Raw genomic sequence first — 17,266 nt, forward strand, 5'->3', positions numbered from 1 at the left:
TCTTTCTCCCCACGAGCCCGGGGATAAGCCGGAGGGGCTCAGCCCCGTCCCGGACCGCTGCAGCGGGGACCGGCCCCCGCGGAGACCGGACCCACGGTACCCCAATGCCCTCCCCACCGGGGGCTCTCCGTTCCGGCAACCCGCGGCTCACACCCGGCCCACGCTCGTCTCCCTGGAGCCCACCCGGCACAGCCAACCCTCCCGCCGAGGACCCGGAGAAGCACAGGGGGGGCCGCAGCGACCGCTCTCCCGGGCCACCCCCGAGGTGTGCGGGGCGATTGTCTCTCCGGCGCAGCCCGGGAGGGAACGGGGGAGGCTGATCCCGCCCGCCGGCCGCCCCCGCCCGCCACTCACTCGCCGAGATGACGATGGCCAGGACGTTGCTGTCCATGGCCGCGCCGGTGGCCGCCGTGTCGGCCGAGGCCTCGCTGGGCTGCGCCATTGCCGCCACCGGCAGCCCCGGCCCCGCCGCCCACCGCCCGGGGGCGGGGCCCGGAGGGGCGGGGCCAGACGCACGGTACCGCCCCTCCCGGCGTGGCCCCGCCCCTCCCGGTATGGCCCTACCCCTCCCGGCAGTCGCCGTGGCGACGCGGCGGGACCCGGGATGGGCGGCCCCGATCCGGGCCGGCGTTCCCCCGGGCCAACCGGCAGGATTGCCCCCCTCTCCCCTCCGGATACAAACGGCCACCGGCCCCGGTTAGCCCGGGGGCAGCCCAGCTCGCCCCACGCGTCCCCGTGCCGGGGTTACCGGAGCCACCGCCGTCCTGGGCGAGCAGGCTCCGGTGGGCGGGCAGGGAAGGGCCCCGGCGCCGCCCCGCTCCCGGGAAGGGAAAGCTGGGCTGGGCTGCGGGAGGCTGCCAGCCCCCGCCCTCTGCTCCAGGCCTGCAGGCACCGGGAGGTGCCCATTCATTAGCTGATTAACATTAGTAATTAGTAATCCGATCGGGCAGTACCTACAGGGCACCTGCTGCCAGGGAGGGAGAACCAGCGGGCCGGTCCTGCTGCTTGGCGGGTGGAAACGTGGGTGGCAACCGGGCTCTGGGCTCGCACCCTCCGGCCCCGGGCAAGCCCAACAGCCCAGGCTGCAGTCGCCCATCACCCAAATGAGTGAGGCCCCCCCCCCCCCCCCCTTCCCCAGCACCCCTAAAGCTGCCTGCCCTGGTGCCCAGGACAGATTTACACCCTCCCCAGGGTGGCAGGCAGGGGGCAAAGACACACACACCCCCCCCCCCCCCCAAAGACTATTAGAAACCCAGCAGCTCCCCCCCCCAACACCCCTCACCCCTTCCAGCACATGCTGCACGAACCCAACACACGGCACGGTAGAGATATAGATATATTTGTAGTGACGTTGCATATTTAAGACAACTTTACATAATGCTTCCGACAGAGTTTGGGCGCAGGGGGCCAGCAGGTATCTGCCCTCACGCACCAAGGTCTCCATCTCCCTCCGGCGCGAGGAGGAACCTCTTACAGCACCAGCATCCTGAAACCACGGAGACTGGGAGCGTGAGCCCCGCCAGGCGGGGAAGCCCTGGGCTTTGGAGGAAGGTGAAGGATGGCACAGATCTTTGGAGATAGCAAAACCCGACTGGTCAAGCCACCGGCTCCTGCTGACCATGCCCTGAGCAGAGGGGTGGGCCCACATGGTCTCCAGCTTCTCTCCAGCTCGTTCCCAGCAGCTCCCCTTCCCCAGCCCTGGGCAGGAGCAATACCTCTTCCCAGGCTGTGTGTGAATTCCCGCTGCAGTCCCACACGGCACAACTGAAGCATCTTCCCAGGGTGAAAACCCAACCCAGACTTCTCCACGCAGTGCTGGTCTTCAAGAAAGGAACGTCAGGCAGTGCCCAGCCCTGGGAGGACCGTGGGGAAGGGGATGCTCTGCTGCATCCCTCCACCGGGGGGGAAGTAGAAACAGCGGAGAACGGATGGAGCCAGCCGGACGTCATCTCCCCTCTTTGCTTTTTGGCCAGGGAAGCACAGCAGATCCGGAGAACTTCTGCCGACCGGGGAAGAAAAGAAAAGGCTGGGCCCAGGGGCCGTGGCACAGGGCAGCCGACCAGGCATGGCGAGCTTCCGTCCCTTCTGCACCAGGACACATTTTTGGCAAGGGACTGGGGCGTCCCGGTGCCCAGCCCCAGGGCGTTTGCTGAAGCGCAGAGAGAGGCGGCAGAGTGGCTTGTTGGACTTGAACTGAGCGCTCCCCGGCTCCTGGAGCCGTGGCACAACACGCACTGGCAGCTCCGGATGTTTGGCACAGTCGGGCAGCCGCCTCGGAGGGCAGCGGCACCCCAAAACCCTGGGGCAACCGAGGGGTTTCAGGGTGCGGCTCCCCAGCAGGAAATGGGGAAACAGCAAAACAATAATAATAACAATACTAATAATAAAAAAAAAATATGTAAACGACCCAGCACCCTGTCCTGTATCACCAGGACACCCAAAAGAACAAGATATGTTACAGTCTGAGGGGAGATGGAGACACAAGGACTTCCCGGCCAACGCGGGGTCTTGTCTCTATTGCACTTTGCATCATATATAATTCTATATATATATATTTATAAAAATACAAACTAAAGGGCTGGGGTGAAGGGGATGAGATGCAAGCCCTGGGCCAGCAGCAGCTCCGTGCAAACGGCAGGCCTCGACCCATTCTGCTTCTGCCTGTCCCCAGAGCCCCTTGCCAGCCCTCCCGAGGAGGGGGCAGCCAGCAGCACAGGGCCTGATCCTGCAGAGATCCAGCCCGGGGCTGGGCAGGGAGGGCAGGGTGTTGAGTTGGTCCAGAGCCTGCCCATCCACCGGCCTTCCCTGCCTCCCCCACCATCACCCCTTCCCGAGGCTCTGAGGCCTGCAGTAACAAACACTCTTCCCAACAAAAAGCTCTTCCCGGCTGCCAGTGCCATCCATGCCCCCGTGGTGACAGGCACCTGGCACGCTTTCCCTGGCCAGCAAGTACCCCTTCCTGGGGGAGGTGGGCAAGATCAACCTCACACCTCCCCTTCCACCTAAAATACCCCACCAGAGAAGGTTTTTCCTGGCCGGGAGGTTCCCATTCTCTTTTTCCTCGAGTGACTACGGTGCAAACCGCACAGGGTAATGTAGTCCGGACACCCCCCCCACGCCAGTGATGGAGGATGCTCCTTGCTCCCATGGCCGCCCCCCCGGCTGCTCCTGCTACCTCAGCCGCCCGTCAGGTTTGACGGGCCCCAGTTCTGATTTGGGGTCCGGGGAAAGGGAGCTCCAGGAGGTTTTGCTGCAGGTCTCCAGGGAGCCGCAGGTGGAGGGGCTGACAATGCAGACGTCCGCCACGGACCAGAAGGCGCCGATGGCACCATCCGCCCAGTCCTCCAGCGCTTTGCCCGTCAGCTGCGCCTTCCGCACCGCGTCCTCCTCCGCCTCCTCGGAGCGTGGCAGGTTGAGGATCCCCCCCAGGCCCTGGAAGCTCTGTTCCATATACTCGTTGCGGGGGGGCCCACCGTGCAGCCAGTTGCTGTCATCTGGGCAGGACAAGGATTGAAGAGGGAAGGGATGAGCAGCGCAGCAACATTCCGGCACCCTACCCTTCCTACTGCCAGCCCCCTGGCAGGGCTCAGCCCCCCATCCCCTTTGGAACCCCAGCTCTCCTCCAGCCCGAGGGTGCTGCTGTGGGATGGATCGAACTGACCCACAAATGGGCTTATGCAGCTGCCCAGGGGCCTGGTTTAAGGACTCACATGGGCAAGGGGACACCAGTAAGGATGGCTCCTGCCTTGTCATCAGCTGCAGCCCAGAGGCCAGCAGCCCCCCACCTCCAGCCCCGACCTCCAGAACATCCTCACCTTTCCTGAGAGGCTGCTTGCGGTTGAAAGTCTGGGGCACCACCAGGAACTGGTTCTCCCCCAGGGGCTCCCAGAACTGGAGGAGGCGTATGGTCCAGACACCAGGGCGCAGGGGCCGGTTGAGGGGGGGTTTGTACTGGGTGAACTCTGCCTCGGCATCCACCGTGATGTCGTAGGAAGCAGCGATGACATAGGTTGGGTCGATCCACACCACCGTGGCCGTCAGGTTGGGGCCCCGCGACCACTTCTGCATGGCCACCGGCTCGTCAAAAGGCCCCATCAAACCTCCAAAATTGCGGAAGAGCCTTTCCTTGGGGTCCCACTCCGTGCCCACCTGGAGGGAAAAGAGGCATGAGCAATGGGGCGCTGGGCAGGGAGATGCTATCAGCTCAGGTTTTGCATTTCACCTCCTTGAACCAGGGAAGGCACAAGCTTTGAAGCCCACAGCAATGCACACCCCACCCTCCACTGCTCCCCTGCCTGCCTGCACCTTGCTGGTGCCAATCCAGCTGTGCGTGATGCCTCCTGCAGCTGCAGGCAGAGGGCACCAGTCTCAGCTCCCCCTGAAAGATCCCCTTCAAGCCTCTTCCCCACCGATCAGCTCCACAGCCCACACAGAAGCCACACTCCCTGGACAAAGGTTTGTTCTCAGACATGACAGTGGCACTGTGTCCCTCTGTCCCCACAGCATGCCAGTGGGGGAAGAGCAGCATGGCATAGGAAAGCCAGGGAGGAAAGTGGGCATTGTGGGGGAACCTTTCCCCATTTACCTCAAGGTTCTGTAAGCGGTTTGCCTGCCCTCCATGACCTGCCAGCTTCAGAGCTCCTTGGGGCATCATCCACACCTCCAGGGACTCTGCCTGCCCAGTTGCTGAATTCTGCACTTCCTGCATCACCAGGTAACCCTGGAAACGGTCGTCATAGAAATATAAGTGCACGCTGGATGGGAAGCCCCGGGGTTCAAATCTGGAGAGAGACAGACAGACGGAGAGGTTGCACATCTGAGTATCAGCATCCTCCCAGCACGAGATGCAGGGCACCACTCAGAGCCCGGCTCAAGCTTGCAGCAAATACCCCACCTGCAGAGTTTGTCGGCCTTCGCTGCCGGCACGGACGCGGCTTTGCGGAGCCCCAGCCTGGAGAAGGACGTGTAGAAGGTCAGGGTGACATCGCTGAGGCCGCTAAGCCCATCGACGCGGTCGTAGACGTTCTCCCAGTACGCCTTCAGGGCCGGCGTGTTGGGCGGGTAGCTGCCGTAGAGGTGCGTGTCCAGGATCTCCAGCACCTCCTGATTCACCGTTGACTCAAACTTGCGTGCGAAGAAGGTGGGTCTGGAGAGTTGCTGGAAGAGCACAGGCATTTCTAGCAGTGTTGGCTACAGCCCCTCTGCCCTCCCACCCGAGCCGAGCAGCTGGGAGGGAGAGACACCGGGAAGAAACGTGCTGGGACCCATCCTGCCCTCTTTGGTGGCACAGGCTAAGGAGCAGCAAAGCACAGCCAGCCTCCACGTGGGATCTTCTATGGCAGCAGGATCAGTGGGAGCACACAGTACACTTACTGGTAATGCAGATCAGTTCCCAGCTCTCCCACTCTCTCCCCCCTTTCTGTGCTCAGAAGCAGCCATGTGTCATCTAGCTCCTTAGCTGCAAACTCTATTCAGATGGGCCCCCACCCTGCAGAGCCACTGCAGAGCCCTGCACACAGCCTGCCCATGTGGAACAGCTTGCAGGATCAGGGCCCTGCACTATACAAGCCCAGGACTGCTCAAAAATCCTGCTAAATACTCTTTTCAGGGCTGGGTGTATCTCCCCAAAACCTCCCCTGTTCAGTCTATGTCCCTACACACTGAGAGCACGGGAGATGGTTTGTCACAAGGCGTTTTGTCCTGCCAAAGAGAACAGCACTCTGAAGTGTTTTTACCAGAAACGTGTTTGCCCCATGATAAGTCTGCAGGGAAAGAGCAGGAAAATGGGAAAGCCTGGGAGGAGGAGCAGCATTGCAAGCAAAAGCCTGGCTGCTGGGCAGGACAGTCAGGGTAATCCTGCTGCCTGAGCATTTATGGACATGTCTATGCCAAGCCCCACAGCAACTGGGGAGCCAATCCTGCCCCTGTCCCTTGTGGGGCTGGGGTGACACTCATGGGGGCATGCACAGCAGCTGGCACGGCATCCAGGGATGTCCCTGTCGGGGAGCTCAGAGGGGAGAGAGACAGGGAGGAAGGGAGGGAGCGGGAGGAGAAAGGAGGATCTTTTTCACCTGTAGCCGGAGGAAGTCCTGGGGTTTGAAGTCATTTGGGGAGCACCCGCACCAGTCGACTATGTGTTTATATTGGCACTTACAGCCCAGCTTCCGGTTCCAGTTGGTCACTCGGAGGTTGTTATCGACCAGCGTCTCGCAGGCGTGACTGTTCTCCAGGACCGTGTGGAAGAAGGACTGTGCAGGGCAGAGAAGGGACAGGAGACCCAGTGGGGATGGACGATGAACATTTAAAGGAGACACCCCACCCCTCACTCGCAGGACAGGCCTCGACAGCTCCTGAACAGAAACCTATCCCTGTTCTCAGCACAGGGCAATGCGTAAGAGACCCCCCATGACGTTCTTGTCCAGCCCAGAGGGGAATCTGGACCTAAAGCAGGGTTGGATATAAACATGACCCTTGTCCTATCTGCTCCTCTCTTCCCTCTTTCACACCTGGGTCTGGATAAAGGGGAGGCACAAAGACGTCTGAGCAGAGCCATCAGTGCCCTTCACAGCTACCCAGGGTGGGGATGAAGTGGGACAGTGATGTTAAGTACAGTGGGAAGAAAATCTGACCCATGCCCTGCAGCCAGCACCCACCTCGGCTGGCAGGAGCGTGTAGGTGTAGAACTGGCGCAGCTGGGACACCAGCTGGTCCTCAGCGTAGACCACGTACTCCACGAAGCTGCGTGTCAGCGAGAACCAGTCGGAGCCCCCGTCCACCACAATTCCCTCAGGGATGTGGCGCTCGCCCAGCCGCCACATGTGGGAGTCACACTCATGAAACAGGCGGTCCAGGCCCTGCTTCTTGATAAACCTGGGCATGGGGACAAGCATGAAGGGTTAGGGACGTCATACACTTTGCTGGGTGCAGATGCGGCCAGAACTTCCCCCCCTGCCCCAACTGTTTCAGTTCTCTTCTGAAATTCCTCCTTTTTCTGTTTCTCCAGTTCAGCTCTGCCCCTAGCTGGGATTACCTGGCATTGTCTCTGCCATGAGACTTGAGGAAGTTCTTATCTCGGTATTTGGACAGGAACATCACCAGCTCCTCATTGGTCCTGTGGTGAAAATTAGAAAGCATTAACAGCCCCTAAGGTAAAAGCAGCCCAGTAAACATTCATGCTGCAAGAGCCATCAGACACATGGAGCCTAAAGCTGCTTGGTGGGTGCTGACTCAAACCCTGGTCCCATCACTGGGGAGACACAGACGCAGCCTCTCTGCTGTCTGGCGCCTCACATGCGTGTTCGCCTGCAACACCTAGGCCACAGGAAAAACAGCCTCCAAGGTACTGGCTGGTCTCCTCTGCAGAGATGGGACCAGCCTGGCCCTGGAGCATCATCATCACCAGCACGTGGGTGCAATCTCCAACTCCATCTTCCCTCAGCTCCCTGCCCCTCCCAAGGCTGCTGCAGCATCATGCAGCCCAAACACCTCCATCATCCTCCTCTGCGCCAGCAGAGTCCTCACCTTGTGGGGTAGTCAGTGGCACTCAGGTTGATGAAGAAGTCCCAGGGCCACTCGGCCAGTTCCAGCAGGTCCTTCATGCTACGCAGGTACATCTTCAGCAGGCTGGCACCTCCCCAGATGGTCACCATGCGCCAGGGCGTCACACGGATGTTGGGGTAGTGCCGGGCCAGCTCCACGGCCTCATGATGGAGGTAGTTGGAGCGCTGCCAGGGAACACGGCTCACGGTCAGTGGGGAGGCTTGTCTTCCTGGGACCTCCTCGCCACCAGCCCAGGGTCAGCCCTTATGCCAGCCTCCACAGGGAGGAGAGTCAAGACTGCTCTGGGCAGGAGGGATAGATCCTGTTTCCTTGGGGTTGCAGAAACAGGGGTGGGAGGGTCATAGCTCCACCAGCAGCAAGGACAAATGCTACGCAGCCACTTTTCCACTCACCGCCCACCCATGACCCAGCTCTGTCCCAGCGACTGTTCTGGGCACTGTTAGCACCCCTCGCCCCTGCCTCATACCTTGTCAACGTGGATGTAGAAGAAGTGCTGCTGGTGGTACACGGCCTTGATGAGCCGCTTCAGCTGGCGAATGGCCCTGCCATGCACAACCAGCATGTAGGCAATGCGCACGGGCTTGCTGGGGGGTGCCTGCTGCAGCCGGCTCTCGTCCCATTGGATGACAGGGCTGACTTTGCCTGCGTGGGGAGGGAGAGGGCTGTCAGACACCCCTGGCCTTGGCACCCACCACTCGGAGCTCCTGATAAACCAGGGAGACCTGAGCAAGGCAGGGGACAGCAGGGAAGAGCTCAGGATCAGGCAAACTGCATCACGCCGCAGTGCCAGGGTATGGTGGCACATGCAGCCCCTTGGCATTAAATTGACAGGGACGCCTTGGGAAAGAGGGGTGTCCTCTGTCCCCTCAAAGCAGAAGATGCAGCTGCGCCTGGCTCTGACCTGTGCAGGCACCGCAGGCTGGGTTGAACAGCCCAGTTTAAGGAGGCTAGCACAGCTTTGATTGGATTACAGAGACAGCGGTAATCCGGGAATCAGTGACAGATTGAGGCCGCTTTGTGCCAGGTGGGACAGTTTGGTGACATAAGGAAGGTGGCCCACGTGCCTGGCTAGGAGATTCCCAGTGCCCAGGGGTGACTGGGAACACCCCAGCAGGACTCACCCGAGAGCTGGCAGTGGCGAGGCACAGACTGGGGCATGAGGCTGCCGGCCCGGTGCAGACACACCACGTTGGCGATCTCCTGTTGGCACTGCTTGCTGCTGGCCCGGGCCAGCGCCGAGAGGGCATCTTTGCCCGTGATTTCGCACTTGGGGGTGAAGCTGTTCTCGGTGGGCTGGGGAGCCCCCTCCACGCTGCCCGTGTCACCCTGCTGGAAGATGGCCAGCTGGGCCTCCCCGCGTGGCTCCGTCAGGTTCCTCCGGCTGGAGGAGTCCGGCGCGGCTGGCAGCCTCCGTCCCGGTTTGTGTCTCACTGTAACGGCTCTCACCACCTTGGACACCAGCGCCCCGGGGCTGTCCGGCCGTCCCCGCCATCGCCCATGCTTCCGGCTGGCACTGCCCCGGCGCCCGGCAGAGCTGTCCGAGTCCTTGGAGCCGTCGCTGCTCTCGGGCAATCTGGCTTTTTTCTGCCGCTCCTGTACCGATTCCAGGTGGAGGCAGAAGAGAGGACAGCATTAACTTGGGCCTGCCGACATGGTCCCCAGAGCATCCTTGTTCCCAGAGCTCGATACCCCCTGTCCCCATGTTGCTCAGTGCTACAAAACAGCAGGCGCTCCAGGAGCAGCCACTGTACAGCAAAGGACATTACACCACCCCCCTGCCACTTAAGACCCCTCCGCACCTCCCTGCATGGTCCTATGCCCCCCTCATGGGGACAGCTGCCTGTATGCCAGCAAGGGAAACCCCAATTTGCAGACCTCATCATCACAGCACCCCAGACACACAAAGAGGGTCTCACTCCCTGCTGCCAGGCCCACCGCAAGACTAATTAGCCAAGGTTGGTTGTGTCTGCATCAGCCACCAGCCACCCTCTGGGGTCCTGCATGGGTAGGGGCACCCCCAGACGGTGGGGACAACCACAGGGCTGCTCTGGCTGGCAGTGGTTATTTTACTAGGAGGCAAATGGACCAGCTCCTCCCTGCCATGATCACGCTGTGAGCCCAAGCCTAGCACACCCGTCTGGGAGCTGGGGTCCCAGGCGGCCTCAGCTGCACTCTCTGGGACTAAAAGCACCGGAGAGGCATTGAATGAGGTCCTGCCTGCACTCCATTCCCTGGGCCTCGGCTCCCTGTGCTGGGCTGGAGCAGTTGCTGTGATCGCTAGCTTCTCTAGAAATCCCTTTAACAAACCCTCCTGCCGAGCCAAGCGGATGTGTAAAGGGAGCAGTTAATTATGCTTCGTTACCTCTGCCAGGCTGGCTGATGAGCAGAAACGAGTCAGACTTGGGGAGAGCGGAGAGTTGGAAAGTTTGGATGCCTGTGAGAGCCACGCTCGTGGGAAAGCACTTTCCCAGCAAGTGCGGCTCCAGCCCCGCCAGCACAATGCCCCCAGCCCACTGCAGGCGCTCCCACCAGGCCTGCCAGGGATATCACACAACACCCTCAAAACCCTGCCTGCCCAGCACTGCGCCGGGCACTGCAGGAGGCAGCGAGTGCAAATGGGGCTATTCCTGGGCAGCAGCATCTTCTGAGAATGGGCAGATGCCTCACAAGGACAGCAGGACTGAATTAACCCCTGGCACAAGACACCCTGTAGGTATAGCTGCTGGGAAGGTCACAGTCAGAAGAAATCATGCCCTTCAAAGGCTGGAAAGCATCCAGCAAGATCTGCCTGCTCCAGTGTCCCTGAACTACCCATGTTGTGGTGGCACAGCCTGCAAACCATGGCCACCCAGGAAGGGGCCAAGCCGCTGCTTAACTTCCGAGGGGCTGGCGTCAGCGAGGACCAGCCGAGCCGAGCCCCCTTCTGCCCAGACAGGCGTCACAGGCAGCCCGAGACAGGCGGTGAACTGTTCATTAGTCACCATGCAGGACCATCTGTTTGAGAGTAATAAACCTGTTTTCTCCACTGAGCGTCACAGGAATCGGGAGGCAACAAGCAAGGAGCAAATCTCTTCCTGGAGGGATGGGGCTGAGCCTGCAGAAGGGACTCGTCGGCCCCACTCGCACCCTCCACTCTCCAACAGGCCTGGCCCTGGGGACAGCCCCCTGCATGATTCTCACCCTTGGTTACAGTCCTGCTCGTCCCCCTGGAAGAAGCCCTGTTCCCAGCTCATGAGCACACCCGGCTGCCTTCCCCAGCAGGGAAGTCATTAGAAGCATCGCCAGCCTTTCCAGAGCTGCCAGTTAACAAACTCAATGGCTTCTAATTACTGCACCACAGCAGAGCGATCCCTCCACCCCAGCCTGGCAGGGAACAACACTGGCCACGTTGCTCTGCTGTATTTAAGACTTGTGTGCAGGAATTCTGGCAGGGTGCCCCATCCCCCTCCTCCCAACATATAGATGACTCCAGACACCAGCCAGAGGTCATTTCTCTTGTCCTGGGTCCCCTGATGTGACACCACCACCCCCACAGTACCACAGAGCTGTGGGGCACCCCATCCCCAGCACAGGTCTGGCTGCGCCGATGTCTCCAAGCTGCTTGTCATGGCGAGGAGCAGAGCTAACAGCATCTGGTGTCCTGCAGGATTCCCCCTCTGGTCAACTGACTCTGGCGTCTGCCACATACGAGCGCTTATCAGGCAAAACCAGTGCCAAAATGTTCCAAAGTCAGAGGAATCCAGATGCTTGATTGCTAACTGCAGCAGCAGATCCTTAAACCTCACAATTAAAATGGCTGGAGACAGCCCCCTAAAACAAGCTGTCAGGGTGGTGGGAATAAAAATCAAGGAATCTTAGCAAGGCTAGAAGAAAAGATGTTTTGTGGGAAGCTTCTCTAATGGCTGCAGCACATGGAGGGGACCAACACACAGACCCCAGAGAGGTGCTGCCTCCTGCCTGGAAGGAGAAAGACGAGAGACAAAGTGGGAGGAGAGACGTGACTGGGCTAAAACACTTTTCCAACTGACAGATCCTCTTTTTCACCCACGAGGACACTTTGTGGTTTGCATTTTCCCGGTGCCAGCTCCACTGAGGACCAAGCACTCCTGGATGCTCATACACTCACTCAAGAGATGTTGGTGTCACCACGATGGAGACAGGATCACTTCAGTCCCCCCATCTCCCACCTTTGTGTGCAGAGGGGTCGTGCTGTCTGCAGCGAGGATGCTGTCAGCAAAGGGCTAGGTATCAATGGGAATTTCCTCTCCCATCTGTCAGTCTGGACAGGGATTGTGGTGTTTGATCCCGCTGGAACAAGATATTTTGGCTTCCTGGAGGCAGGAAACTCAGGGTTGACCTGGGTGGATGGAGACTGATCAAACCTCTGCTGGTCTGCATGCCACAAAGCATCTGTTTGGTGAATAGAGAGAGCCTGTAGGACCCCAACATCGGGCTCGCAAAGAGAAGTGACATGATCAGAGTGATGTGGCCTTCTCAAGGAGGGTTGGGCTGGTGGCTCTGATGTGGCTGAAGCCCGTTACAGGGCAGCGAGCAATCGGTGCTGCTGGTGCAAGATGGGTTTACAAACTGCTCCAGTGAAGAGCAAAGGTCCTCCCTCAGCCTCTGCTCAGCTCATATCAGGGAACCACTGGGGATGGAGCAGGGGAAGCTCTTCCCTCCCCTATGAAGGGAAGGAAAAGAAAACCAGCAGGCTTTGAAGGATCGAGCAGGACAGAGAAAGAGGCTGCCACCAGCAGAGATCAGAGCAGCCCTTTTGGGAACACATAGGCAGCACAGGCAGCTGCCAGCCTGGGGCACGTGGCTGCAGCGCAGCCTCTGAGCTCTGCAGGTGCCCCAGCTGAAGGCACTGGTCTGGAAGGGAAGGTGAGCTCGCCCAACTCCAGACACTCCACGGCACTTACAGGACTCGAGTCTCATTTTTGCTCTATACAGCCAGTCACAGCCCATTTGTGGTAGGGACAAGCCAGGTTAGAGCTGTGTCCATTGGTGGGAAGGAGCCATTTACTCTGGCAATTAAGAGATCTCAAGGTTCCCCAAATCATTCCGCGCCTGCAAGGTCACGTTCTCCTGGCAGGATTCCTCCAGCTTTACCAGAAATGCCCCTGGGGAACGGTGGCCCCTCCAGGTCTGTTCAAAATAGGAAGCTGCAGGAGGGCACAGAAACCAAGAGTTTTGCTGTTTTATAAGAACTCAAGGTTAATTGGACTTTTCCCAGCTTGCTAATGGGTTTGGGCTGTCTGTAAAGTTCAGGATGGTTCTTGCCTTCTCCAAAGAGGTTTGTCTGTTCCCAAGCCCTGCAGTCAGGGCTGACAGGTTTGGCAAATGGGACTCATGGCCAAACCTGTCAGCTGTCCAGCTCAGTTTTGGGAAGAGACCTGAGGAAACCAGCTGAGGACTGAGGCTGCGCAGGGCAAGAGAAGAAAAAAGCAGACAAGCAGTGCGAGATGGTGCAGAGAGGGAAGGAGAAGCTGGGACAGGTGAAGTGATTTGATCAAGGTCATGGAAAAGGGGAAGGGGCAGTTGGGTACTCCTAGCTGCCAGATCGGTCTGCTTTCATGCTCTCATTGCCTCCAGATCAAAGGCAACCCCATGTCCGCTCTCTCCTTGCCACATTTATTCCCTGGTTCTGTTTTGGTGGTGGGCATACAGCAGCACACGAGGGTGGTCATGGCCGTTCATGGTCTCCCAAGATGAGGCATGAGGTTGGGAATTAATCTGCTCAGTAAAGACATCTTAAATCTGCCTTAGAGACCTTCCCCCCTGCAAGCAGCTGCCCAGTTCCCCTTCTGACCTCTTTTCTCCCAGAGAAAACTTTTTAGTCCCGTGATAAGACCTGCTGACCACGGGGTCACCCTCCACACCAGAAGGCGCCCCACAATGGGGAGGGGAAGCTCTCGCCCCTCCAGAGATCCCCACCTCTCACCTCACGGCCACTGGCTGTGCTCTGCCACAGCTATCGCACTCACCCCATGCCTGCCCTTGCACAGCTCCAAGCTCTCACTGCATGCTGTCCCCCCTCCTGCCAAACCTGGCTTCACCCTGGGGCTTGTCAGCAGCCCACAGAGTCTTTACAGCCCCTGGAGCACAAGAGTCCCACCCAAGATGAGGGGCTGAGGTCCCACACAGACATTCGCCAAGGAATCCCACACAGGGACTCCCAGCCCTTCCCCAATGCTCTTGGAGAAACCAGCTTCAGCCACTGATGCAGCAGGCCTGGACATGGCAGCTCACAACAAACACATTCAAATAAGCAACCCAGAGGCCAAGAGCTTTGTTTGACGGTGGCAGCAGCGTTCTCCAGAGGCCTGGGTCCTCCTCGACACCTGCTCCCTCTCTGACCTTGGCCAAACATCTTTGCCAGCCCGTGCCTCAGTTTCCCCACACATAAAAAAAAGAGGTGATGCTTTTTTGCCTTAGCAGACTGTTCTTCTATAAAGACTACAGACGACTGCAAAGGGTCCTTGTACCCTCGCACTTCACAGGGACATCCCTGACCAGACCAGCCAAACAGAAGCTGCCACAGACTTGCTGAGCTGCTGTGCGTGCTCTCCCCAGCTCTCTGAATTACCATGTGTTTTCGTATTCCTCTGCCTCAGGTCCCACCAGCCCCAGCTTCCCACAATGTCTCCCAAAACACAGAGAAGCGTGAAACCCCCAGCGAGCTTCCCATGCCACGCCGAACCCCCTCAGACACCCCCTGGGCCACAACGTTCCTTTCTCAAGTGCCACAACCCCACACCGCTGCAGCCGGGGCCCCTCCCAGGCCACAGCCCACGGCCTGCCCCACAGCCACTGCCTTCCATCAGCCTGCGGCCTGTGGGACCCCCACCCACCCCAGGGACCCCATCCTGGGATGGGGCCTCGTCAGCCCCATAGAAACACCCCGGATGGGGGGGCATCCCCTTCAGGTCCCCTCCCAGCTCCAGAGCAAGGGGACACACCAGCCCTTGGGGCATTGCCCCCCCAAGGACCCCCATCCCATGAGTCTCTCCCCCCCACAAGAGCCCCCTCCTGGCACACACCGCCCTCCTATGACCCCCCCAGGCCTCCCACCTACCTCAAGCCCCTCACCACCTCTTCTGTGCCCCCTGTCTCCCTCAGCCCTCTTATCGTCCCCCCAGTACACTCATGGCCCCCCTACCTCCCTCAGCCCCCCCAGTACACCCCTAGCTCCCTTTGTCGCCCCCCTCATCGCCCCCTCAGCCCCTTTATCCCCCCCCAACCCCCTCAGCATCCCCTCAGCCCCTTTATTGCCCTCCTACCCCCCTCAGCCCCCTCGCCCCCCTCATCACCCCTCAACCCCCCAGCTCCTTTACTGCCCCTCTCACCGCCCCCCCCCCTCAGCAGCCCCCCTCAGCCCCCCGTCCCCTCACCGCCCCCTCGGCCCCCGCCGCCAGGCCCCGGTGCGCCGGTCCGGCCTCCCCGCGGCTCACCTCGGCCGGTCCCTCCTCGTCGAGGCCGGCGGAGGTCCAGAGGACGAGCCCCTGCAGCAGGAGGATGGCGAGGGCCGTGGCCACCGCCAGCCGGTAACGCCGGGCCAGCTTCCGCGCCCGCCCGCTGGCCACCATCGTCACGGCGGCTCCGCCGCGGCAGGGCGGGCTGCGCCGGCGCGCGCCTCCCCCGCGCACGCGCCGGGCGGGGCCGGGGGGGCGGGGCCAGGGCCGAGGAGGGCGCGGCGGGGCGGGGGGGGGGGCGGAGGAGGGAGGGGTCGGGGGTGTGTGTGTGTAACTGTGTGTGTAACTATGTGTGTACCTGTATCTGTGTGTAACTGTGGGTGTAACTGTGTGTGACTGTGTGTGTAACTGTGTGGGTGTAACTGGGTGTAACTGTGGGTGTAGCTGTATGTATGTGTGTAACTGTGTGTGTAACTGTGTGGGTGTAACTGGGTGTAACTGTGGGCGTAGCTGTATGTATGTGTGTAACTGTGTGTGTGTAACTGTGTGTAACTGTGTGTGTAACTGTGTGGGTGTAACTGGGTGTAACTGTGGGTGTAGCTGTATGTATGTGTGTAACTGTGTGTGTGTAACTGTGTGTAACTGTGGGTGTAACTGTGTGGGTGTAACTGGGTGTAACTGTGGGTGTAGCTGTATGTATGTGTGTAACTGTGTGCGTGTAACTATGTGTAACTGTGTGTGTAACTGTGTGTGTATCTGTGCATAACTGTATCTGTGTGTAACTGTGTGGGTGTAACTGTGGGTGTAGCTGTATGTATGTGTGTAACTGTGTGTGTGTAACTGTGTGTAACTGTGTGTGTAACTGTGTGGGTGTAACTGGGTGTAACTGTGGGTGTAATTGTGTGTGTGTATCTGTGCGTAACTGTATCTGTGTGTAACTGTGTGTGTAACTGTGTGGGTGTAACTGGGTGTAACTGTGGGTGTAGCTGTATGTATGTGTGTAACTGTGTGGGTGTAACTGTGTGTAACTGTGTGTGTAACTGTGTGGGTGTAACTGGGTGTAACTGTGGGTGTAGCTGTATGTATGTGTGTAACTGTGTGTAACTGGGTGTAACTGTGTGGGTGTAACTGTGTGTAACTGTGGGTGTAACTGTGTGTGTGTATCTGTGCGTAACTGTATCTGTGTGTAACTGTGTAACTGTGTGTGTAACTGTGAGTGTAATTGTGTGTGTACCTGTATCTGTGTGTAACTGTGTGTGTGTAACTGTGTAACAGTGTGTGTAACTGTGTGTAACTGTATGTGTAATTGGGTGTGCATAACTGTGTAACTGTATCTGTGCATAACTGTGTGTAACTGTGTGTGTGTAATTGTGTGTGTGTGTAACTGTGTGTAACTGTATCTGTGTGTAACTGTGTAACTGTATCTGTGCATAACTGTGTGTGTAACTATAACTGTGTGTAACTGTGTAACTGTGTGGTTGTAACTGTGGGTGTAGCTGTATGTATGTGTGTAACTGCGTGTAACTGTGTGTAACTGTATAACTGTGTGTGTAACTATGTGTAACTGTGGGTGCGTAACTGGGTGTAACTGTATGTATGTGTGTAATTGTGTGTATAACTGTGTGTGTGTAACTGTGTGTGTAACTGTGTAAGTTACTGTGTGTAACTGTATGTGTGTAACTGCATGTGCGTGCCTGTGTGCGTACGTTTAACTGTGTGTATTTGTGTAACTGTGTGAATGTGTGTGTGTGTAACTGTGTGTGTATGTGTGTAACTGTGTGTGTATGTGTGCATGCATATGAGTGTGTGCATGTAACCGTGTGTGCAACTGTGTAACTGTGTAATTGTGTGTAGCTGTGCATGTGTGTAACTGCATATGTGTGTGTGCGTGTAACTATGCATGTGTGTGCACACATGTGTGCATGCGTGTGTGTGTGTGTATACACACATGTGCGCGTGCATATGAGCGTTTGTTGCACTGGGGTGTGTGCGTTTGTGTGCGCATGTGTGTGCCTGTACATGTGAACCGGGGTGTGGGTGTGTGTGCACACGCATGTTTGCACCAAGATGTGCGTGTGTGTATGCACGGGCACATCCACACGTAGCGGGGTGTGCAGGATGTGTGTGCGCGCCTGCAGGGTGTGTGTTGGGGGCGCTTACGTACACGCATGTGTGTGCACGGGGCGTATATATGAGCACGTTCATGGGTGTGCATGTGATGTATGTGGGTGCTTACATACATGTATGTGTGTGCACAGGACATACGTATGAGCATGTTCATGGCCGAGACC

At 58.6% G+C, this 17,266-nt stretch overlaps 1 protein-coding gene across 1 annotated transcript; it reads right to left on the reverse strand.

Annotated features, from left to right (window-relative positions):
• Window positions 1-3,171: 3,171 nt before the first annotated feature.
• XYLT2 (xylosyltransferase 2) lies at window positions 3,172-15,149 on the reverse strand. The gene is made up of 12 exons (XM_074160201.1): window positions 15,015-15,149; window positions 9,477-9,482; window positions 8,682-9,150; window positions 8,027-8,202; window positions 7,522-7,724; window positions 7,031-7,111; window positions 6,654-6,870; window positions 6,072-6,248; window positions 4,895-5,157; window positions 4,586-4,781; window positions 3,816-4,149; window positions 3,172-3,494 (listed from the first exon to the last, which is right to left on the reverse strand). Exons 1-12 carry the CDS (start codon window positions 15,147-15,149, stop codon window positions 3,172-3,174), a joined length of 2,580 nt encoding a protein of 859 aa, XP_074016302.1.
• Between the last annotated feature and the right edge of the window lie 2,117 nt (window positions 15,150-17,266).

The sequence above is a fragment of the Numenius arquata genome, chromosome 17 (genome assembly GCF_964106895.1).
Source record: "Numenius arquata chromosome 17, bNumArq3.hap1.1, whole genome shotgun sequence".
Classification (NCBI taxonomy): domain Eukaryota; kingdom Metazoa; phylum Chordata; class Aves; order Charadriiformes; family Scolopacidae; genus Numenius; species Numenius arquata.

Coding starts and splice junctions, on each gene's coding strand:
- XYLT2 (XM_074160201.1), bottom strand. CDS start 15,149: ATGGTGGCCAGCGGGCGGGCGCGGAAGCTGGCCCGGCGTTACCGGCTG. Junction 5,158..6,071: donor AGGACTTCCTCCGGCTACAG/GTGAAAAAGATC, acceptor GTGCTCTTCCAG/CAACTCTCCAGACCCACCTT. Junction 4,782..4,894: donor AAGGCCGACAAACTCTGCAG/GTGGGGTATTTG, acceptor GTCTCTCTCCAG/ATTTGAACCCCGGGGCTTCC.